The sequence below is a fragment of the Candoia aspera genome, chromosome 5, assembly GCF_035149785.1.
Source record: "Candoia aspera isolate rCanAsp1 chromosome 5, rCanAsp1.hap2, whole genome shotgun sequence".
Taxonomy (NCBI): Eukaryota; Metazoa; Chordata; class Lepidosauria; order Squamata; family Boidae; genus Candoia; species Candoia aspera.
In genome coordinates, this window is record NC_086157.1 from 45,655,923 (window position 1) to 45,681,536 (window position 25,614).

General features: G+C 42.8%; 2 protein-coding genes across 4 annotated transcripts in view; one reads left to right on the forward strand and one right to left on the reverse strand.

The window, feature by feature from the left end:
• The window catches only part of OFD1 (OFD1 centriole and centriolar satellite protein), a 105,231-nt gene that overhangs the window by 40,346 nt on the left and 39,271 nt on the right, over positions 1–25,614 (forward strand). The gene's annotated exons all lie outside the window — the stretch shown is intronic.
• GPM6B (glycoprotein M6B) overlaps positions 1–25,614 on the reverse strand; it is a 127,338-nt gene that overhangs the window by 8,908 nt on the left and 92,816 nt on the right. The window contains exons 2-3 of the mRNA XM_063305106.1: positions 18,855–19,041; positions 1,540–1,696 (exon numbers count right to left, since the gene is read on the reverse strand). Of these exons, the coding sequence (XP_063161176.1) occupies positions 1,540–1,696; positions 18,855–19,041 (344 nt within the window). The remainder of the gene's footprint in view (positions 1–1,539; positions 1,697–18,854; positions 19,042–25,614) is intronic.

Consider the following 25,614-nt stretch of genomic DNA (forward strand, 5'->3'; position numbering starts at 1 on the left):
CTTGCAGGGTTCTAATAAAGTTTAATTCTCCCATAACTTCACCAGTGTTAATTAGGATGAGAAATTATCTGACATCCTTTCAAATTTAAAGATCTGACAATCAAACCTTTAATGCCCTGTTTTGAATCTGGGCTTCCTCCCAACAACAAAACTCTTGAGCCTGATTTCTAATAGCCCTGCAGCTCTATCTAGGGACTCCAATTTCTCAAATAAAGAGCCTGATAAGATCTGATCTACATTTCTACTCAAGTGATAATATAGCTCCTTTTTCCAGCAACTTATTAAGTCAGTGTAGCTCATGAGCTAGTCAGTCTACAGACCATTGTTTCGATTTATTGTTGGGCAGCTAACTATGTTCTCATATCAAAGAGAGTAAGTCCAGTGTGCACGATGGAACCAGAATTATTCCTATTGGATTTTATGGAATTAGAATATGGGAAATTAACATTGTCTATGGTAACTGCGGCAAGATTATTGCATGTCAAAAGTTGGAAAAGCAGTGAAATACCACAGTGGAAAATTAGAAAATTAACAACTGAACTTGCAGAAATAGTGAAGCTGACCAGTCTGGTCAGAGGAAAAATGACAAAGACCTTTTGAAAGACTGAAAACCTTATATGATTTTTTGTTGAAAGAAGGAAAGATCAAATTGATGATCTCTGGATTTGGGAATTAAAAAGGGCCAAAGATGGGGAAAAGAATGATAATTACTTGATAGAAAGAAGGGCGGAAGACATAACTAAATGTATCCTATCCCTGTTTGCACATTTAATTTCACTGCTTTCATGAAAAGAGAACAAAACAGAAAAAAGGTACAAAATACAAAATACTACATCACAAATAGATAATAATTCAGCCTAATTTTTAAACCACTGAACAATGACCACACAAAATAATAGTGATCTGTCTTTCAATTGCATCAACAGAGAGCCAGCTCATAAGCTGGAAGCAAACGTATCAGTAACCCTCCTATCTCCTTGAATATCAGAGATTAAGTAGCTTCAGCTTTAAAATCTGGTGGAAAAATGAACTGGATCAATAAGAAATTCTAAAATAATCATAAAACTAGCCTGTCAAACTATAAAGAATGACCCTTTCCAGGAATTTTTCTCCAGAACCTAGGATAACTTTTTCCTAACAACCTAGTACATACAATTCTACATTTTAAAACCAAAATTGAGAATTTAGCACTTGTAGGTATTTAAAAAAAACCTCTCCAAACTGTATCTCATAATATTTGGAAACTCAAGAAGGAAATTACAAGAAAATTAAAATGAACAAGGAAGCCCCCAGAACGTATCAAATGACATCTTGTAAAATACATATCTGAACTTAACACTTTCTTTTGCTTTTTAGAATGAAGGATACCCTGATAAGAACAGTATCTCTGCATACAGACTTGTAAACAGCTGTTCCATGGTAAGAACAAAAAGTTATCTGGCAATGGAACAGTTGTGCATTATTGATGAATTTTAATTTGACATGTGAAAGGTCTAGCTTTTACCAGAGGAATAGTGATTTATGCTAAAACATACTCACCATTCCACTGATGCAACGACCACAGATTGTTGTTTTGAATTCACCATGCAGCTCCTTCACAGCACTTGTGGTATAAAAACCTTCCGCTAACAGAATAATTCCATACAAGAAAAAAAATGATGCAATTCCATAGATCACATACTGCATTAGTTTTATTCTGAAAAGGAAATAAGATTATGCCTTTTATCATCATATGGAGAGTATAACAAATGACAGGTGGCTAGAATGAACATCTTCATGTGTTTGTGTGTGTGAGTGAGACAGAGAGAGAGAGAGATGCAGGTAATCTCAGTTAACAACCATTCGTTCAGCAACTGTTCGAAGTTACAACTGTGCTAAATGAGACTTTCATCTGGTCCTCAAAGTTGTGGCTGTCGCAGCATCCTGTGGTCATGTGATTGCAATTTGGGCACTTGACAACCAGCTTGCAATTATGATGGTTGCGGCATCCTGCAGTCACATGATCGCCACTTGCAACCTTCACTGCCGGTTTCCTACAAGCAAAGTCAATGGGGAAGCTGGCAGGAGGTCACAAATGGTAATCATGTGACATCGCACTTAACGACCACATCACTTAGCAATGGAGTTCCCGGTCCCAATTACCGTCATTAACCAAGGACTGTGTACTCTCTCTCTCTCTCTCTCTCACACACACACACACACATGTAATGATATGTGGAAAAGACCTTGGGAGACTGGACAAAGAGACGCTGCCAAGGGAATGGTCAGATAAGAGATTCGCAAGACTGATGTCAGCCTCACGGGGTAAACCAGATGGGAATCACAACCAGATGAGCTAATTCTCTTTATTGTAAAGCAACATTGACAGAATCTTGCAAGTCTGTAAGTACAATTCTCCCACCACCCCATCTCCTTTACTGCCCAAGAAATTAGGGAGGATCTCTTTTGAGCCTCTTGCCCTGCCCAGCTGCAGGCTACGCTGTCTCTTATCTGACCATTCCCTTGGCAGCATCTCTTTGCCCAGTCTCCCAAGGTCTTTTCCACATACCATTACAACATATAAATAAAATCAAAGTATCAATGGTCTCCAAAACCTCATCTATATGTATTCTGACACTGATAGTAATATTTTTTTATGAAGTTTGACTGAACTAACATGTACATACAGTATGACAGGGAGCCTAGAATATTAGGCACAGGAAAGGGAACTGGACTAGGTACCTTCCAACCCTTCCATTTTTGATTCTATGATTGCTTGCTACATCAAAAACATCTGGTAACATAATCATTTTACTTCAGAAATCCTGGAATGTCGAATTCCACTTTGATCAAAGAGATGGAAATTAAGCATTTTTGATAGAAATTAAAATTTTTCCTATACAGAGCAAATTCAGGTCTCTTAAAAAGTTGCATACGTGCATCTTTATTTACAATAAAAGATCATACACATATTTATAAAACACTGTTAAACTTTAATGAGAGCTCATCCCATCTAAGACATCACACTGAATGATCTGCTATCATGTTTTCGCAGCAACTAACAAAAGTTGGCTACCATGAGAGTTAGGCAGTACTTTATATCCCAAAGGACCAGAATGATAGAAAATTCACCCAATCTGCTCAGGTAATCATGCAGCATAGGGCTAATATATTTTAAACACAAATCCTTATAGAAAAGACAGTATAATAAAACATTTATTGCTACCATTTTCCTGAATTCATATAGGTAGATTCTCTTGTCCAGGGAAATTTTAGAGTTTTTACGTTCAGAAAAGTAGAAGGGAGAAGATTATACCTAAAGAACTCTTTTTGTAGCTTTGGAAAAGTGATTGAGGTTGAATAGTTTACTTGTCCCCAAGTGGAAATTTAACCCAACCCATATTGTTCTGTGAGCTTTATTTTGATGTTCCGTATCTTTGACTCTTTGCAGGAGACTCTGATTAGCTTGGATGTAGCCTAGAGAGATAAGAAATTCTACTAAAAGCCCATATGGAGCAGCTTCTTATCAATATTGGCCTGAGAGCCAGTTTGGTCTAGTGGGTAAGGTGCTGGGCTTTCCAGGAGTCTGTGAGTTCTAGTCCCGCCTTAGGCATGAAAGCTGGCTGGGTGACCTTGGGCCAGTCACCCTCTCTCAGACCAAGAGCCAGTCAGGCGTGGTATGAGAGTTCTAGTCCTGCCTTAGGCATGAAAGCCGGCTGGGTGTCCTTGGGCCAGTCACTTTCTCTCAGCCCAACTCAGTGCAATGTAGACTAGCTTCCTCGTGGCGCACCCTGGGCAATGTGACTTGTCACGGCTAAATAGTCTACACATCTGGCAACTGGACCTCACAAGGATTTCCCAGCAAGAAAAGCAGCATGAACACCAAACTGCTATGCCATACAATTTAAAAAAATGGCTTTCTACCTTGATAAATGTTTATCTGACAAAAACAATGGGACTAAGCTGAAGGAAAAAAACCTGGATCTTAAGCCAATAACTGTTATTGTTTCCAAGACTTCACTTCTACTTTAGGTATCCTGGTCTCTAGTCTAATGCAATGTTGAGCATGCATCAAGGAGCAGAAAGAATAGGTCTGAAAAACTTAGCTTGTAGCATCTCAATTTCCTCTTTGTTGATGTAAATACCTACTTAAGTGTAAGGATGGAGAACCCAGAAGCAATAGTTAATTGCGACTGGGTGCTCCACCCTGACACATCAGTGGGAATGAAGGACAGAGGAGAAACAGAGGAGGGGCAAGGGACGAGAACAGAACAGCTAGCAATGATCCCACTCACAACTGAGGGCCTGAGAAGCCACCGTCACACAAACTGTCAATGCAGAAGAATGCCATCAAGAGCACCAAGAGGAAGGGGTGGGACAAAGAAAAGGTGGGATACTTAAAGAGAGAGGTGGGAGGAAGTAGAACCCAGTCATGTGTCATGATCGCCGTTGCGATGTTTGTGACATCGCAACGGCTCGCATGACAATACAAGAATATGGGTCCCTGGCTGATAAGGCAAGGGCAATAGAGAAACACAAAAAGCAGTAACGGGTCTAAAGAAACAATGTAACGACCGAGGCCGGCAGCCCAGGAAGCAACAATAAAAGGAAACTGACATGAAATTGAATAACAACCGAACAGGAGAGGTTCGGAAGGGCGCGCCCGGGCTTTCGAGGAATTAGAAGCCTGATCGCCCGGCAACGGATCATCACCGCACAGGAAGGCTATCGAGGCAATGCCCGGGGCGCAGGGGGCTGGATGACCTCTCACCTGGCAAGGACGAACTGTTGGGACTCGTGGGGCGCACCTGGGGGAAGGAGGGGTAGAGTGCTGACCGGCGCGGGCTATTTAAATCCTGTTCCGGCACGCTCCCCTCACTCTCAGCTTTCTAAGGGCATGCATTCTATTCCCAAATAAAACCAGAACCTAAAGTCTACTCTAGCATCTGTGTTTTTATTGGGTCTCAGGCAGAGCCTGACATCATGGCTTTGAGGAAGTGAGATACAGATCTAATACAGAACTTTGCATATTCATTGTGGCTTGTGCCGTGAGTTTCTGGATTTAGTTCTTAAAATCAAGATCCTCACAGAAAGCCACGACTCGAATCATGGAGACCTTACCGGAGGGAGTGGAATACCCCAAAAACAGCCCAGATGAGGGAATGACATGGGAGGATATCGCAAACAACCAGGAAGGCCAAACATCAAACCCATGGGGAGAATGGGGGATGCCAGGCAGCAGGACTGCAGCAGCTTGCCCAGAACAAACCCTGGGATGGCGAGAAGCTCCTTACACCCCGTCAAGTGAGGCATGGATCCTGAGCAGCCTGCGGACCCTGGAAACCCCCTGGCACCCAAGCGCAGATGGGGGGATGGCAGGAAATCTTGGCTCTGGTGAGAGATATTTACCAGCAGGATCGGAGAGCAGAATGACTAAGCTGGAGCAGGATATGTCGGCCTTACAAGGGGCAGTAGAATGCCTGCTCTGGAGGTTAGACTCTGGAGTCCCAGCCCATGCAGTGACGGAGGAGGAAGTGGCACAAGTAGCCACTGCAGGCAAGACAAGGGGGCCTATGGCTTGGGATGTGGCGGCGCTGGACCCCTGGGACTCAAGAACCCCAAGCCCCAGGCAGAGGAGCACACAAGACCTGAAAACCCCAAGCCCCAGGCAGAGAAGCACACAAGCGAGTGGAGCGTGGAAGGGGGTGGAGCTGCCTGAAGGCGGGAAGTTTGAACCCTGGGGCACAGCAGCAACGAATGGCACTGCAGCGATACAGATAGGTGTGTGGCCCTGGAAAAGGAGGGCTACCCACCTGGGGGGAGACCACATGGGGCCCTGGAGAGGCAGTGGATCCGACCTCAAGAGAGGCGCATGGAACGCGCGAGAATAGAGAACTGGCTGAAGCCTGAAAACCAGGCTGGAACAGCAGCAGCCAGTGCTGCGTTACAAGGGAGGCGGGCGCCCTCTGCAGGAGGAGAAGTGATACACCCTGACACAGTAAGGAGGCCTACAGACTAGGGAGGTGTCACACCAGGCACCTGGCATTTAGGAACCCCAGTCATTGTGGGGCCGAGTAGCCCATGAATGAGAGAGGAGTCTTTCAGGAACAGAGGCCTAAGCATCAAATTCACTGGAGACCCCAAGCAACTTGCGTGTTTCCTAACAAATGTAAAGGGGTTTATGAGTAAATTTGAAGGAACATTCCATTCAGAGGATGCCAAGGTGTGTTATGTGTTGGGGCGCCTCAGGGCAGAGGCAGCAGAATGGCTTGAGGGACTGCACAAGGCAGCAGACCCAGAACTCCAAAACTTCCAGAACTTCATGAAGGCACTAAAGGAACGCTTTGAAGACCTGCTAGCAGCAATGAGAGCCAAAGCCAGGATGCAAACCATAAGACAAGGAAACAAGTCGGTGTCTGAATACACTACAGAGTTGAAAACTCTAGCGGGGAGACTAATCGACTGGCCAGAGTCCCTGAAGATTGAGTATTTCAAGGGAGGTCTACGCCCTGAGATACTAGAATGGTCTGTAGCGCAAGGGAACCCTAAGTCATTAAGAGACTGGATATACCTAGAGGAAGAAGTTGAGGAAGTACGGGCTCAAGTGTGATGCCAACAACAATTGTATGCCACGGGAAAGTGTCAGATCACTGCAAAGGACCCCATCAGATGGTGGATAGTGGACCGGCCATGGGTCAAAGAAAAGGAACAAAGAGTGCAAAGGGGGTTGTGCTTTCAATGCAGGAAGGACGGACCCCAGGCAGCCAACTGCTCAGGCCCCATGAAGCAAGGGCAGCCCAAGGCCAGCACAAGCAACCTGAATGCCCCAGCTAGGAAAATCAAGACACTGGCAGCAGCAGCCTTTGAAAAGAAACACCATGAGTCATATGAGGACTCAGAAGCCTCCACTGAAGACAAGCTCCCCCTGCTGGGAAATGACAAGAGCCTGCTCTGAACAGTGCAAAAGGGCAGGCATGGAAGGATGGGCGCAAAGACCCCATGGTATTTGGGAGATACCCAGTGGTGATGGTGAGCGCACAACTGAAAACATTGAGGGATGGGGGCCCCATTCCACTAGCCGGACTACTAGATTCGGGGTGCACGTGCAACCTACTATACCTGTCATGAGCACTGATGGTGAGCAAGAGGGGGCCCCTATCCAGGGGGGGAAACACATGCATAGTACTGAGGAGTTGAGCAGCCATTCAAAGAGACACAGAACAGACCCGCCTTGACTTTTGGGGTTTATCTGTCTGGGTTTTCCCACGCTTCTTCAGTTTGTTAGAATTTTCTGTCTAATGTAGCAGTAATAAAACACTAGAGACCTATTACTCGTCTCAGCGTGGTTCCTAACTATTAGAACAACAGCCTGCCATATTAGCCAGACTGAAGCTATGGGTGGACAAGCTAGAAACCCTATCATCTTCACCCAGCTAGATGGGGGTGACATGAAAGGAGGCCCTGTCAAATATTGTACCGAGCCTGTAGTTATACAGGTGGGGAAGCATGAGGAGGTCCTGAGGTTCCTGGTAACCCCAATCACCCACTACTGCACGGTCCTAGGGCTTGCTTGGCTCCAGGAGCGCAATCCACAAGTAGACTGGAGGTTGGGGTAGGTCTATTTCCCCGATGGGTGCCACAACAAATTGTCCCTAGTGCCACTGGACACACAATCCGAGCTCACGGGATCACTTGAGGAATCGACAAAGGGGGAAACCGTGACAGAGGGACCTCGCATCCCCAAACAATACAGACACTTAAAGGATGTATTTGGCGAAACTGAGTTGAACCAGCTGCCACCTCACCGGAAATCAGATTGTGCCATATTGCTCATCCTGGGGGCTGAACTTCCCAAGGCAAAACTATACCCCATAACCACTAAAGAACTTGAAGTTCTTTGAGAGTTGATTGATAAGAACTTACAAAGGGGATTCATTCACCCTGCTACTTCATCTATGGCTATACCTGTCCTATTTAGGACCAAGAAAGACAGGTCATTATGGCTCTGCACAGACTATTGGGGCTTAAATGTGGTCTGCACTTCGAATAAATACCCTCTCCCCTTGATGAGGGATATGTTGACCAACCTTTCAAAAGGGAAGATTTTCATTAAACTTGACCTGAGGGAGGCATATTTCAGGGTCCATATAAGGGAGGGAGATGAGTGGAAGACCCCTTTCAATTGCCAGCTAGGGTCATTTGAATATCTGGTGATGCCATTCGGACTGCAGGGGGCACCAGGTGTCTTCACGCATCTCATAAACGAAATCCTACACAACTTCCTGTACCAGGGTGTCTTAGTCTACTTAGACGACATCCTTATCTATTCCAAGACAATGGACGAACACGTGGTGCTTGTTAAGGAAGTTTTAACATGACTGCTAAACAACCACTTGTACGCCAAGCTATCGAAATGTGAATTTCACAAGAAACAATTGGACTACCTGGGGTACAGAATCTCTAGTGATGGGGTAGGGATGGACCCAGGAAAAGTCGTCATTGCCTGGGAACCTCCCTGAACCAGGAGACAACTGCAGAGTTTCTTGGGGTTCACAAACTTCTATAGGCAATTCATACATTTTGAATGGGTGGCTTTACCCCTCACCAATTTACTGAAGATGAAGGAGAAAGGAAACTCAAAAGCAGCGAAAAGGCCTGGAGCTCCGATCCAATGGACTACAGAATGCCAGGACGCATTTGACCACCTGAAATTGCTGGTCATGTCAGAGATGATTCTGCGCCACCCCGACCCCACATGACCCCTGTTAGTCCAGGCAGATGCCTTGGATGTAGCAATTGGGGCCATCTTGCTACAGAAGGATGATGATGGTGAATTGGGGCCATGCGCTTACCTCTCACACAATTTTTCTGACACTGAATGATGATGGCACATTTAGGAGAAGGAGGCTTTTGCAGTCTGGTGGGCACTCGTTACCTGGTGGCACCTGCTGGAGGGGGCTTCCCATCTGTTTGAAGTTTGGACAGACCACAAGAACCTGGAAGCTCTGAAATCCCCACAGAAACTGAACCCCAAGCAGGTACAATGGGCACAATTTTTCAGACATTTTAACTTCACGCTAAAGTACTTGCCTGGAGGTAGGAACTTCTTAGCGGATACACTATCACGCCTGCCCCAGTACAACAGTTTACGGAAAGAAGTAGTAGACTCCATCATCCCACTTACCCAGTTTGGCCTGGCAGCTATTATGCGGAGCCAGGCAGCAGCAGCAAAAGTGGACAAGAACTTGCAGACCAAGCTCCAGTTCGCTTCAGAACAAGATGCCTGGTTGAGATCCAACAAAATTTCCTCATAGAAAAAATGGGACTTTGGTGGAAGGGTGAGAAATTGTACATCCCAGTGACCCTGCAAAAGAACATTCTGAAATGCTGCCACAATGCCAGTGTGGTGGGGCATTTCTGGTTTGTGAAAACCCTCCATTTAGTACGAAGACAATTTTGGTGGCCAACCCTGAGGAAGGACGTGGAGGAGTACATGGCAACTTGCCCCATCTGTGCCACAGCAAAATGCATCGGGGGCAAACCTAGGGGTCTCTTGCAGAACATGGCGAGCCCTACCCATCCATGGAAGCAAATTGCCACGGACTTCATCATTGAGCTTCCAGAAAGCAGAAGGAAGATAGTCATCTGGGTAGTTATCGACCTCTTTTCTAAACAGACTCATTTTGTCCCACGTCTTAGACTTCCCATGGCCAGTCAACTGGCTAAGATGTCCTGACTTAAGCAAAAGACCATGCTGAGATGAAGAGATTGTCTCTAGTATTTATTAACTAGTATAGTAGACAGCTTCAGCAAAAGATCGTTGCCTTGTTGTGGTGCTGGAGCTTGAGCACCTCAATGATGCCATGAGCTAAACTGTGAAGGGCCACCCAAGACGGAAAGGTCATGACAGAGAGGTCAGACTAAATGCGATACCTGGGGAAGGTAATGGCAACCCACCCCAGTATTCTTGCCATGAAAACTAAATGGATCAGTACAACCAGAGATATGTCGGTATACCATCAGAAGATGAGACCCCCAGGTCGGAAGATGGTCAAAATGCTACTGGGGAGGAACAGAGGATGAGTTCAACTAGCCCCAGACGTGATGACACAGCTAGCTCAAAGCCGAAAGGATGGCTAGTGGCCGACGGTGCTGGTGGTGAACGATGAATCCGATGTTCTAAGGATTAACACACCATTGGAACCTGGAATGTAAGATCTATGAGCCAGGGCAAATTGGATGTGGTTATTGGTGAGATGTCAAGATTAAAGATAGACATTTTGGGCGTCAGTGAACTGAAATGGACTGGAATGGGCCACTTCACATCAGATGACCACCAGATCTACTACTGTGGACAAGAGGACCACAGAAGAAATGGAGTAGCCTTCATAATTAATAGTAGAGTGGCTAAAGCAATGCTTGGATACAATCCAAAAAACGATAGAATGATCTCAATTCGAATTCAGGGCAAGCCATCTAACATCACAGTGATCCAAATATATGCCCCAACCACAGATGCTGAAAAAGCTGAAGTAGAGCAGTTCTATGAGGATCTGCAGCACCTACTGGACAACATGCATAAAAGAGATGTTATTTTCATCACAGGAGACTGGAATGCTAAGGTGGGCAGTCAAATGACACCTGGAATTACAGATAAGCATGGCCTGGGAGAACAAAACGAAGCAGGACATAGGCTGATAGAATTTTGCCAAGACAACTCACTCTGCATAACAAACACTCTCTTCCAACAACCTAAGAGACAACTTTATACATGGACTTCACCAGATGGACAACACCGAAATCAGATTGACTACATCCTTTGTAGCCAAAGGTGGCGGACATCTATACAGTCGGTAAAAACAAGACCTGGAGCTGACTGTAGTTCAGATCACGAACTTCTTATTGCACAATTTAGGATCAGACTAAAGAGATTAGGGAAGACCCACAGATCAGCTAGATATGAGCTCACTAATATTCCTAAGGAATATGCAGTGGAGGTGAAGAATCAATTTAAGGGACTGGACTTAGTAGATAGGGTCCCGGAAGAACTATGGACAGAAGTTCGCAACATTGTTCAGGAGGCAGCAACAAAATACATCCCAAAGAAAGAGAAAACCAAGAAGGCAAAATGGCTGTCTGCTGAGACACTAGAAGTAGCCCAAGAAAGAAGGAAAGCAAAAGGCAACAATGATAGGGGGAGATATGCCCAATTAAATGCAAAATTCCAGAGGTTAGCCAGAAGAGATAAGGAATTATTTTTAAACAAACAATGCATGGAAGTGGAAGAAGACAATAGAATAGGAAGGACAAGAGACCTCTTCCAGAAAATCAGAAACATCGGAGGTAAATTCCAGGCAAAAATGGGTATGATCAAAAACAAAGATGGCAAGGACCTAACAGAAGATGAAGAGATCAAGAAAAGGTGGCAAGAACATACAGAAGACCTGTATAGGAAGGATAACAATATCGGGGATAGCTTTGATGGTGTGGTCAGTGAGCTAGAGCCAGACATCCTGAAGAGTGAGGTTGAATGGGCCTTAAGAAGCATTGCTAATAACAAGGCAGCAGGAGACAACGGCATCCCAGCTGATCTGTTCAAAATCTTGCAAGATGATGCTGTCAAGGTAATGCATGCTATATGCCAGCAAATTTGGAAAACACAAGAATGGCCATCAGACTGGAAAAAAGCAACTTATATCCCCATACCAAAAAAGGGGAACACTAAAGAATGTTCAAACTATTGAACAGTGGCACTCATTTCACATGCCAGTAAGGTAATGCTCAAGATCCTGCAAGGTAGACTTCAGCAATTCATGGAGCAAGAATTGCCAGAGGTACAAGCTGGGTTTAGAAAAGGCAGAGGAACTAGGGACCAAATTGCCAATATCCGCTGGATAATGGAAAAAGCCAGGGAGTTTCAGAAAAACATCTATTTCTGTTTTATTGACTATTCTAAAGCCTTTGACTGTGTGGACCATAACAAATTGTGGCAAGTTCTTAGTGGTATGGCGATACCAAGTCATCTTGTCTGCCTCCTGAAGAATCTCTATAACGACCAAGTAGCAACAGTAAGAACAGACCACGGAACAACGGACTGGTTTAAGATTGGGAAAGGAGTACGGCAGGGCTGTATACTCTCACCCTACCTATTCAACTTGTATGCAGAACACATCATGCGACATGCTGGGCTTGAGGAATCCAAGGCTGGGGTTAAAATTGCTGGAAGAAACATTAACAATCTCAGATATGCAGATGATAGCACTTTGATGGCTGAAAGCGAAGAGGAACTGAGGAGCCTTATGATGAAGGTGAAAGAAGAAAGTGCAAAAGCTGGCTTGCAGCTAAATCTCAAAAAAACCAAGATTATGGCAACCAGCTTGATTGATAACTGGCAAATAGAGGGAGAAAATGTAGAAGCAGTGAAAGACTTTGTATTTCTAGGTGCGAAGATTACTGCAGATGCTGACTGCAGAGTCAGGAAATCGGAAGACGTTTAATCCTCAGAAGAAGAGCAATGACAAATCTCGGTAAAATAGTTAAGAGCAGAGACATCACACTGACAACAAAGGTCCGCATAGTTAAAGCAATGGTATTCCCATTGTACTAACTGAACTGTGGTGTTGGAGGAAAATTCTGAGAGTGCCTTAGACTGCAAGAAGATCAAACCAGTCCATACTCCAGGAAATAAAGACAGACTGCTCACTTGAGGGAACGATATTAAAGGCAAAACTGAAATACTTTGGCCACATAATGAGAAGACAGGACACCCTGGAGAAGATGCTGATGCTAGGGAGAGTGGAGGGCAAAAGGAAGAGGGGCCAACCAAGGGCAAGGGGGATGGAAGATATTCTAGAGGTGACGGACTCGTCCCTGGTGGAGCTGGGGGTGTTAACGACCGACAGGAAGCTCTGGCGTGGGCTGGTCCATGAAGTCACGAAGAGTCGGAAGCAACTAAATGAATAAACAACAACATAGTAGATAGAAAATCCTACCAAACTGCTCTGAGTTTCTTTGAAGGATAGTTGAAAGCCTCTAAACTACGCATGCATTTTCCCCCCTGGATAGGGGCCCCCTCCTGCTCACCATTCGTACTCATAACATCAGATGTTCATTCACCACATTTATCACCTCCATGGTGCTCCGGAACATATAATAAGCAATCGATGAACTCAATTCACCTCCAGAATTTGGAAGCAATTTCTCAAACTGATCGGTGTAGAACAAGGTTTAAGCTCTGCCCACCACCCAGAAACAGACGGGGCGAGTGAACTGAGAAAACAGATTCTCGAACAATACTTGCGGTGCTACATCAGCCACTAACAGGACAATTGGGTTGATTTACTCCCGTTCACTGAGGTAGCATACAATAACGTGGTACACTCGAGCATGGAATTTACTCCATTTCAGGTCACCAACAGACAAGACTTCATAGCCATTCCAGAACTCCTGCAGATCCACACAAAAATATTATCATTGGATGAATGGATCATGCAAATGAAGGACAGCTGGCCAATAATCGTTAAAGCCCTTGACAACACCAAGGCCAACTACAAAAGATAATGTGATTGGAAGAGATCAATTGAATGGTCCCTGAAAGTGGGAGACAAGGTTTATCTATCCACTAAATACTTGAAATCCACTCAGTCTTCGAAGAAACTTGGCAAGAAGTATGTGGACCCATTTCCAATCACACGGCTCATCAACAATGTCACAGTGCAACTCCAATTGCCGAAAACCTTGTGCAATATCCACCTGGTTGTCTATTTAAACCAGTGCCGATGTTGACACGATGGCATCCTGAACCACCCCCACCTGCCCTACACTAGTCAAGGGAGAACAACACTTTGAAGTCCAAGAAATTTTAGACTCCAGACTACAACAGGGGGGACTGCAGTACCTGGTGCGCTGGAAACACCTACTGGAAACCAAGAATGAGTGGGTGGTGAGCCAACACACCCGTGCACCCCATTTAGTCAGGGCATTCCACAAGCAATATCCCACCAAACCTAGCTAGGATAAACTGGTTGTCCTGTTGTATTCATCCTCTAACTGGCCCCTTTTATCTTCCAGGTGTCTCTGCATCCAGAGGGTGCAACAGGGTGGGGAGGCCATCTTTCCAAAGGGAGTTGGCATGTAAGGATGGAAAACTCATAAGCAATAGTTAATTGCGACTGGGTGCCCCCCCCTTACACATCAGTGGGAATGAAGGACAGAGGAGAAACAGAGGAGGGGCAAGGGATGAGAAGAGAACAGCTAGCAATGATCCCACTCACAACTGAGGGCCTGAGAAGCTAGCAATGATCCCACCGTCAAACTGTCAATGCAGAAGAATGCCATCAAGAGCACTGAGAGGAAGGGGTGGGTCAAAGAAAACGCGGGATGCTTAAAGAGGGAGGTGGGAGGAAGTAGAACCCAGTCGTGGCTTTGAGGAAGTGAGATACAGATCTAATACAGAACTTCGCATATTCATCGTGGCTTGTGCCGTGTTTCTGGATTTAGATCTTAAGATCAAGATCCTCACATTAAGAGCTGGATTATGCCTTGAAGAGTTGCTTGGATCAATTCTCCTCCTCTGGAGAAGAATTGTTTAATAGCCATTGAGGATCTTACAGTATAACCTATTGGTACAGTTTACTAACATATATTCCATATCCAGTAAGCTGTTTATTTAAAATAGAATAAAATCAGTTTGAAATAGGAATCAACTCTTGCCAAGTTTCATGTAATGTCCTCTAATGTTCTTATGGCAGACTGTTTAAGCTACTACATCATTTACAATTTTGCCACTATGGATCAGATAAAAATTAAATGATTTCATATTGCCCTTTGATGTAAGGCATTAATGAAACAAAATAAAAGCATTTGATTTGCCAGACTGCATATAAATCTGGATCTCAAGCTTTTTAAAAAGAATTTAAGAAAAAGCCACTTTCTTAATTACTTCAACCAAATATGCTCCAAAGTTTGTAAGACAAATGTAAAATGACTGTAGTAGGAAGTTTGTAGAACAATCTAGAAACTGTATTTATATGTTGTATCCTTGCTTGGGTGAATCATAATTTAATTGGGAAACATTTATATTTAGGTTAAATCCAACAATCTTGATTCATAAAGATGAATTTTATTTATCTTCTATTTTTGATATAATACATTGGCTATTTGTTTAGTTCAGCTGCAGTAACCCATAAACAAACTGAGCTCTGTACCCCAAAGAAGATGAGAACTAATAATCCCTGCACTGTCTTACAATTATCTCATCAAGGTAACATACAGATATAACTTGTTTTATGGTTGAATGAACACAAATGCTGTACATTCCTCAACGAAGCAGTGAAAGATGTTACCTGGAGCATCTGGTTCTTCTGAAGCTCAATTTGAATGCTCAATCATTTTTGCAATGATCATATATTATACTTGTTCCCTGGAGTCTGTATTTTCCTCCAAGTTGCATTGAAAAATGTTGAGTGAAATTTTCATTTTTATATTTTGCTGAAGAATCTCTCCATCCAATCTCTTGGGCAAGACCTCTTTTTTTGTTGTTCTTTATCCTATGTTTTTTATAAGTTGCAAGCTCTCCGGTCCTCACAAGAGTTAAGTTCTTTATTTTTTCATCACATAATTTGGGTCAAATCTAAATGGTCTCCAACACTTAAGTCAGTTTATAAAGTGTATTTATTGCAGTTTAGAGGCACATATACAACACTTTTAAAATTATGTAAATTGTATTAATTTGGAGAACTTCAGTATTATGCCCATAAGTAAAAGAAAAATGATGAAAGAGGAGATCAGGAAAACAAATCATGTAAGGCAGAGGGTCTTAAATTGTAGGTTGCAATCCTTGGGGGGGTGGGGGGTCATGAACAAATTTAAGGGGTGCTTGTTCAAACACAGCAGGATAATGGTCAGAATTTGCTGCCACACTGCCAGCAGAAGCTGGCTACTGAATTCGTCCAAACAGAGTGGAGATGAAAGCTCAGACTGTAGTCTGACAAGACTCTGGCTTTGGATGTGCAAGACTGATGGAATCAACAGTGGGTCCAGCCCTGCCTGAACAAGCTAGCAGCTAGCATGTCCCTATAAAGTGGAATGCAATGTACCAAACACAGCCTGGTGGCTTACAGCTGGGTTGCTGTTAGGATTCACTTCTGCTCTTCCTGGACAAGCCAAAAGCAAACTCAGGATTTTCAGAAGTTGTAATCATAAATGTGAAGTGATAAATACGTGTCTGTCTTAAACAGAAACCCAGAATTCAAGAATTATGCAAGGTCATACTTCCCATTAAAATTATGGTTTTAATTTGTTTGTTTCATTGTTTATTTCCAATGAACAGGTTTTATTGTGTAAAGTTGCATGGTTTTGGCAATGTTTTATTTGATGCATAAATCAATATTTTATTTGTTGATTTGATTTAGAGGCTGCCTGACTCCTCAGTGACTCTGGGTGTCTTGCAATTAAAAATTAAAGAGAAGGAACAAACTCATGTCAAAAATACACACACAACTAACTGGAAGATTATCTCACTATCACAAAACCCCAAACCATAAGGGCTTCTCAACCAACCTATCCCCAGGTCTAGGAAAACTACCAAGTTTTTAATAGTTTCCAGAAAGTCATTAACTTGGGAACAATACAGATCTCAAGGCAGGGACTGACATATAGAAGACACAGTTCCTTGGTGCCACAAGATGATATTGCTTAATCAATGGGACTCAAAGCATGCCCACTCTGCCTGACCTCACTGAACCAGCAGAAACATTTGGAGACAGGTAGTTCCTCAATAGCCAGGACTTATGCCCTGAAGGGCTTTATAGGTGATAACCAGTGCCTTGAATTACACCCAGAAGCCAACTGGTAACCAATGCAGTTTGCAAAGCAGTGGGGATCAGTGAGCATATTGCGGCACACCCATTACTGCCTGTGCTGCAACATTCAGAACCAGCTGTAGCTTCTGGGTAATCTTCAAGGACAACCCCATGTAGAGCACATTATAGTAAGCCAATGATGAGGTGACCAAAGCATGAGTGTCTGCCTGAAGGCCTTCCTACCCGGAACTGCATACCAGATGAGCCTGTGCAAAGGTCTTCTTGGCCACACCTGCCACCTGCTCATTGAGCAGAAGTTGTGAGTCCAAGAAGACCCACCAGATTGTACACAAGACCTGCATGGGGGAATGCAACCACACTGAAGACTATATCAGGAGGATTAAACCAATAGTGATTACGGCTTGTCAGAATTGAGCCTGAGTCTGTTCTTCCTCATCCAGGCCCACATAGCCTCCAGTCACTAGAACAGGATTTTGACAGTATCACATGGTCAGCCTGGAACCAAGATGTACAATTGAGTATCATCAGCATATAGATGACACCTGATCCCAAACCAGTGGATGACCTCACCCATCTCTTTCATGTAGATGTTCCATAAGAGGAGAGAATGTTGAGCACTGCGGCACCCCACAAATGAGGAGCCAACATTGACTGAAACTGGTCACAGAGAAAGGAAAAGAACCACAAAACAGTGCCTCTCACTCCCAACTCCTGATGCCAGTCCAAAAGGATACCATGATTGATGTTACTGAAAGCCATTGAGAGATCAAGCAGCACCAGGGTTGTACAGAATAAAATGGAAATATGCAGGAATCATTACCTAGAAAAGGTGCTGAAACATTTTTTAACTCCAGAACAACAAGATAACATTTTGATGTGGCTCAGGTAGACACCTCCCTAATTCACTGAAGTATAAGAAGGAGAATGAGGTAGAGCACAATCAGAGTTGCAAGATTCTGTTATTATAGCCGATCTCAATAAAATTAGTTTTAGCTTCTTGGTGGAGTTGATTTCCTGGTCTGGTCTACCTAGTGGGGCTGATGTGTGGATGCACCACATCATTCCCGACTCCACAGATCATCGAGTGCAACCAATGCTGACTCCATATTGAATCCTGGCCTGAAACCCAATTGAAACAGGTCTAAATAATATGTTTCCTTCAGGGTCCTCTGGAGCTGTAGCCTAAACTACTCAAGAAAAGGGAGGTTGGGGCCTGGATGAAATTGTCCAGCGTGGTTGGGGCCAGTGATGGTCTCTTAAGAATATTTAATTATTAAAAGTAAATTGTGTGTTTATTCCTTGCCCAATTCTAACATTCATGAGATCACACAAATTCATTTACCATTTTAGCGGTTCATGCACTGCAAAACTTAAGAATCCTTAAAAAAAAAAAGCTAATTGAATTACTAAGTGTATTCTGATATACCGAGAGGGCCATTGATAGTTTTTTGACACTTAAAATAATGTCCATGATGTTGACATGTTGTTTAACCTAATGCATATGACAGTTAGTATGTTCTAGACATATGCTTAAAGCTTTAAATATACTTTCTTTAGCTTCAGGGCCAAAGGCTGAGTTCATGGTTCATTATACATCTTCCATATAATTCTGTAGCAAGGATGAAATAAATTTCATAAAAACTTCTAGTACAAGTTGTTACTGATAATATTTATTACTTTATCTTTAAAATTAGCAGTGTTTCTTTCTCATGTTTTTCTCCAGTATATTTTTAGTGGGTCTAATCTCCTGGCAACAGCACCCTTTTTTTCCTCCATCAGTTGTCATGGAGCTGAACAACTATGCTCTCTTTCTGAGATTGATTGCTACTTTTAATTTTCTTTTCCCTGTTGAATTTAAACAAGACATTTGAGGTAAAAGTACATACTGAATCCTAGCAGTCAATTTTTCTTCATTACTCAGGTGTTGATTTCTCTGAAGAATGTGCATGCAAAATATGGCTTACATTTGTTATCATCGCTCTGGCAATTAAGCTGGTTAAGGCTTTCACTGCCATTGTTGTATAATGAGAGAAAAAGTGGTTTCATACTTACACTTCAGATAACAAAGCATGGTCAGTCACGTTTGTGGAAAAATTCTGTTCAAGGATGGATATAGTTCCAGCAAGAGCCACATGACCACAGCCACAAAACAATGCTACTCCAGAGAAGCAGAGTATTGTTGCCACAAGTGAAGCATATGGAACTCCTCCCAGGCACTTAATGCAACATTCAAAACAACCTAAGCAAAAAAAAAAAAAAGGGGGGGGACAACATTTAAGAACAATTATTTAGATTTCCATATGACAAAAACTGTGAGTGCTAATAGGTTGCACTTAATTCAACCAAACGACTTCCCCACCTATCTGCCACCTTAAAGCACAATAGTGACAACTCTCCTGCTTGCACAATTTATTCTTGCCAAACCACCAGCTTGCTGATGTTTTTCCCCCAAAACCTAATTCTGGGCATTAGGTGAGCTTCTGAAAACCAATGGAACAAGACAACAAAGCAGGAAAGGAAATATGGGGTCCAGACTTGCAAAATGGGAAGAGCTTTTCACTAAGACAAAATTTATAATTAGATTTAACTCCACAAGGTTGCTGATGAAAAAGCTTAAATAGTCTATGCTAAAAAAAAAGAGGAAGAGATAAAAAGAAATACTTCTTAGGTAACACAATAAAATGTAAATTTATTCAATACACCATATGATTCATTAGGATATGTCTGCAATTTAGTGAGCCAAGAATAGGAACTGGAAAATCCCTAATGTAAATCTAATCTAAATCGATAATGATATTCTAGGCTGATTTAGGTGAGCCACTACTGTGTACATAAAGACAATATTTGGTTTAGGAACTTCAAAAATGGTCAGTCTGTGGTAGCCTGAACCATAGATTATCCAATCCAATCTGACATCTGAATAAGGACAAAATGTCAAAAAACCAGAATTTGTTTATTTCATTTCATTATTTCATTCACTAGTATGACTGAGACAACTATTCAGCTTTTAAAAAAAAATAAAACTAGATAAATAAAACTAGGCTTTATGACAGGTTCAGGCTTCTCAAAGGGTGTATGTAACTTGGTTGTGCTGGAACATAATTTGATGAATTTTGCAGCAATAGTATTTCTTTCCCCTTTTCGACATGTCAGACAAATGGAAATGTAAGGGGGGAGGTGTTTGCAAAGAAAGATGCCCCTCCCACATTGAAAGAAGACGTTTGATCTAAATGTTTAGATAAGCATAGGCACTGAAGAATCAGTCAAATAGTTGCTTTGAGTCAATTAATTATTCTATGTCAGGTACAGAAAGAAAAAGGGTGAATTAGGACAGCAAAGGAAAGTGGCATCCATCATACCAAGTAAGTGAAGCACCAGGCGTGTGACAATTAAATATAAGAGGCAAACAAAATCTAAGTAACGCAGCAAGCCAAAAGAGCTAACAATCCGACTCAAACTAGAGTAAATGCTCACAAGAGTTTACTGACTGAGAATGAACAATGCTACCTGGAGCAAGTCATAATAAAAGGTGTCATCACTCTCCTGCCACAATGGAATGGGGTTTGCCAGTAACCTGTTTGATGGATTTCTCGGTGCCCTTGGACTTCTCTCACTGAAACCCAGAACACACTCCATGAAGCCCTGCTCCTCCCCAGCTGTTTGAAAACATGGCTTTCTAAAGAGCACTGCTGCCCTGCTCCAAATGGACAGTGATGTTGGTCAGGACCAGAGCTTCATGGAGATCCAGTAGAAACCAAGGCTGGCTTGCCCCACTTGCCCCAACAGTGCTGAAAAACCAATATAATCTGTTTCATCTCTTGATTCTGAGTTTATCCAAATCAAATATATACCCCTAAAAGTCACCCTCATACCATGGCTTTCAGAAACACCCGTTCCCATTCTTGACAAAGAGATTACATGGTTTATATATTCCTGGGATATACAATGAGAAGCACACTGAGCAAGTGCTATTTAAACAAAACTATTAATTCTTGTCAGGAAACCGATTTGAGTGGCTGCTTTGAAGGGGACATAGAATTCAGATATAGAAAACGTAGCATACTTCAGCCAAATCAAATCCAAAGAGGGCTAAAGAAGGACTTCAGCTCTGAAACACTGTAGCTACTGTAGATGTTACCCCACAAAGGAATATACTGTGCAACTTCCAACATTAGGCAAGGCTATACTGTAGCACATCCTTGCATAATACAATAATTTTTTGTATTATTATTTTCACATCAAAAAAGCAGAAGTCGTAAGAAAGTCATTATTTTTATTTTGTCAATAAAATAAAAAGATTATCTTGAACTGTTTTTTTTTCTTTTTCCTGGGTGCATTGTGATGTGCTTCAAACCAGTCATGATTAAATCTGAATGTCTTCATATTGCTAATTTCTAATCTATGTTTTATGATATAATTGTATTAGTATGATTTGCTTTACTAAATAAATAAATCACTAAATAAAATTGTGGCTGGCATGCAAAGAAGGAAATTTATTCAGATGATAGCGGTCCCCAAGAGAAGAATCATTCCACTTAAATACTGAAGTTTTCACTCTTTGAAGAGACATAAAGCTTATCTGTAAAGTGCAAATACAAATGGAGTAAATAACTTCCTTGACAAAAAAAAAAGAAAAAACCGCAATGGAAAGTGTTAAAAACAGAATGTGAAAGCACAGTGATCATGTTCAATGCTATCCCAAGATACCAAAATACTTAGAATGTAAACTATGTATGACTGAGACACATCAATGCAACTGGCTTTCAATGGCCATTTTGTCTAAAGTATCACTAGAACCTCTTGTGCAGCTTAGCAGAAGAACAAATTTTTGTCCTCAGGCTTGTAAGCAGCAGTTACCATGGAAGCAGATTAATAACAGCTCAGTAGTTTGCCCAAAGCTGACAGTGAACCTGGCTACAGATTTAACACATTCACAAAAGGAGGCCAGTTAAAAACAAGGACTGATATTATTCTCTGGGAAATGAAAGCTTTAGAATGCTAGTGCGCAAATATATGCACGCATGCACACCAACACCATTTTTTTTTAAAAAAGAGAGATTCAGATAGAAGAAAAATAATGTATCCTGGAAACTACAACATACAGATGCTGAGAAACAGACTAACAATCCAGGGTGGGCAGTCAGTGTACAAAAAAAGGGTGTAATAATTTGAATAAAATCCACAGCCAACTATCCCAGGATTATGTTCTGATCTGTATATTGTTATAAATAGAGGGAATCTACTAACATAATAGGAAATCAATTTCTGTGTGAATTAAATGTAATCCATTGAAACATTTGTTCTGTTCTCCTGACTCCACAAATAATTGCTAAACTGAAAAAAATATTTTTAAAATGGCTACTTTAAAACTGAACATCCTTCTACAAGAAGTTATTAATTGCCTTCAAGATCCAAATATCCAGATTAATCCTGACTAATTCCACAAGCCAAGATAGAGAAGGATGATGCCCTATAAGGTGGACCAGACTAAGAAACCAACACCATATACTATAGGTCTAAAATTATTTTTACTGGAACAGCTGTAGTAATAGAATCTTTCAAGTCTGAATGTGCTTCCCTTCTTGCTCACTTTATCTTTGTGTGAATCAGGGAGGTGAAAGTACAGCTATCATGTTCAACACTATCCTAAGATATCAAAATACTTTGAATATAAACTATGCATGACTGATACACATCAACGCAACTAGCTTTCAATGGCCATTTTGTCTAAAGTATCACTAGAACCTCTTGTGCAGCATAGCAGAAGAACAAATTTTTGTCCTCAGGCTTGCAAGCAGCAGTTACCATGAAAGCATTCCTCAAATTAGTTTCTTGGAATGGACTTAAGCCACACTTGTCTGATTGTGCCTTGGTAGCCGCTCTTCCTCCTGTCCTTCAAGGGCCTTTCCTATGCCCTCTACAGATACTGAGAACTGAGTTATTCAGATAGCTCAGCTGAGAATTCAGACTATATATGCTAAAAGGAAGGTATAGTAATACAACTAGACAGCATTTGGTCTCTGAGTATAAAACTGTCTTCAGTTGGCACAGAAGTGAGCCACATCACCCATAAAATGTCCAGTGAATTTTCATAATGAGCTTTTGAAGTCTGCAGAAAGTGCTTCCTGGAAGCCAATTCTACTATCATCTTGAAAGGTTCTGCTGGATGGCACTGAACAAATACACCAGTAACAGGGAATAAGATCTTTTTTCTGCCCACTACCACAGAAGATTAATAGAAGAGTCAGTACTGAACAAATATATTCAGCAAGACTCACTTTGACTCTTCCGCTATTTGTCTACTAGTCATACAATTTGTCATTACACTGCCCTTTCCAGAATTCACTGTCCTTTGCTTTTCAGAGAACTGATATGCCACTCTGGATACATCAAGGATATTTGGGAGTAAACATATCAGAAAAGTCTGTTTTTGCTCCTCAGTCTTAGTGCCTTTATAGGATTATTAGTTATAGTCTTAGGGAAATCCTTAAGATGCTACAGAAAATAATTGATATTCATCCTCTTCTGTGATGGAACATCAAATTAGGCACACTGTAGAGTTTACAGCTCATTTGAAAATAAATTATGAAACAATAAGTTAGAATAATTACTTGCTTCCCATTGGCACAAATTGTCAACTACAGAAAACCACAGACTAAGCTGCCACATGTTTTGAACCAAGACATGCCATGGAATTTTAAACAGTTTTAAGCAGTTTTTATGAATATTAAAGTCTCCCAAGACTATCCCTAGCCTTGGCTTTTCAGGATCTCACTGACAACTATCTTTGTCAGATAAACAGTTGTACCTTGAGATACTGACACATGGCATAGATATTCTAACTGCTGAGCTACACAGGTGACCATATTCCCTGTAGATTATTTTTTCCTCTCTTCTCGTCTCACACAGCATCACAGAGTCTGATGCTGTCATGTTCACTGTTTCAATGTGCATTGTACATCGTAACGTTTCACACACCATGGTGCTGATGCACGTTTCTGTTGGGAGGGAGCTGCTGTGAAACCTTGTGCCAAGCTCTGTATCTATGTTCATTTCAATGGAATGTGTTTGGGTTATGTGATCTGCTCAAGGACTTTTCCCGCGGACCATCAGAAGCCGTTAGGAGCACCTGGGATTGTGAGCCTGGGAAGATTCTACGGGGGGGAGGGATCTCGTTTGTACTGAGGGGTTTTTAGTTTGCTTTTGGTGTGCTTTTTCCATTCTCAGCTTTCTTTGTGAACCTGTATACTATTCTTTAATAAATCAGATATCTTTGTGAATCTGCTTATGAGTCTGATGGTGTTTTAGAGTAGGCATTCATTACATAAAGCTGAGAATCCAAAAAGTTATACCGTTAGCTCCTACCAAGAAAAGTTCTTGTGAGGGAAAATAGTTAACGATGGCTGAGTCCAAGCTCACGACTGGGGGACTTGAGGAAATGACTAGCTTGATGGCCGAGTCAACGGTTAAGAGCGGAGAACTGAGCCTCACCCCAGAACCCTCAGGTTTCCAGCAGGATTCGAGTTCCAGCCCTGCGGTGGAGGAATCCGACAATGGGAGAGAACCAGAGCAGCCGTCACACAACAAATCACCCGCAGAGGTGATCACCTGGGATGCAGTGGGAGAGTTGCATTGGTTCCCGCTGACCCCAGACGTAGAGTTTACCACGGTGTCAACGGAGAGACAGCCTAACATGCAGGGGAGGGAGGAATCTCAAACCCCTGAAAGGCTAAGAGTGGTAGAGGACAAAATTAGAATCGATGGAGTACATGCTACAAACCTTGTATCTATCATGGGGGGGGGGCAGCCAAGGCACGAAGGAGATTCCAGCTCCGCGCAATCATCCCACATCCCCCCACCCAGACCGCTGGCGGAGCGGGGATGAAGATGGCTCCGGGATGAATCCCCACTCCAGAGAGTTCAACCACCAGTGCCCCCACCCTGCGGAGGGAGAAATACGGTAACCTGGGGCCCAACCACTCATGCAGCAGCTCATTCAGCTCCAACAGGAGTGGGGGTGAAAGACTTTTCCGTTAAGTTTGATGGGGATCCAACCAAGTTATCTTTCTTCCTCACTAATGCTAAAAGTTACATGAGGCAGTTTGGACCATACTTCCCTTCTGAAGAGGCTAAAATAATGGCCATTGCCACCAAGTTGAAGGGATGACGGCTGACTGGTATGTTCAGTTAAGTGAGGCTGACTCCCCTGAGCTTCAGCACTTTGAAGACTTCATGGGGGTGTTAAAGCTGCATTTTGAGGATCCTCTAGCCAGGGCAAGAGCTAAAAAGGCGTTGAAGGATCTTACCCAGGGGCAACTGTCTGTAGCTGATTACGCCCTGGAATTTAGGGCTTTAGCTGGGAAAATCCCCGACTGGTCACAGTCAACCTTAATAGAACGGTTTAAAGAGGGGCTCAACTGGGATGTCCTGTGGTGGACGTTGGGTAGAGACGGCCCAGCGACATTGCATGAATGGATCTGTCTGGCCGGCAAGGCTGAGCACGCTCAGCAGACCTTCATGCAAACCAAACGACCTGAAAAACAACCAGCCACCATGAGGGGACCCCGAAGTGCTGCGACTGCTGCCCTGCCAGGCTATAGAGCCTGGGAAGTGGAGAGAGATCGGCGCTATGCGAGGGGTCAGTGTCTCCGATGCGGAAAGGAAGGGCATCGAGCAACTGATTGCCCAAAAGCCAAGACTGCAGATTGAGCGGGCAAGCTGCCGGCCAAATTGCCACCCCCCTGGCGGAGGATGACAGCAGCAAAGGGAGCAGCCGACGCTGAGGAAGTAGCTTACTTCTTGGGAGAGGCTG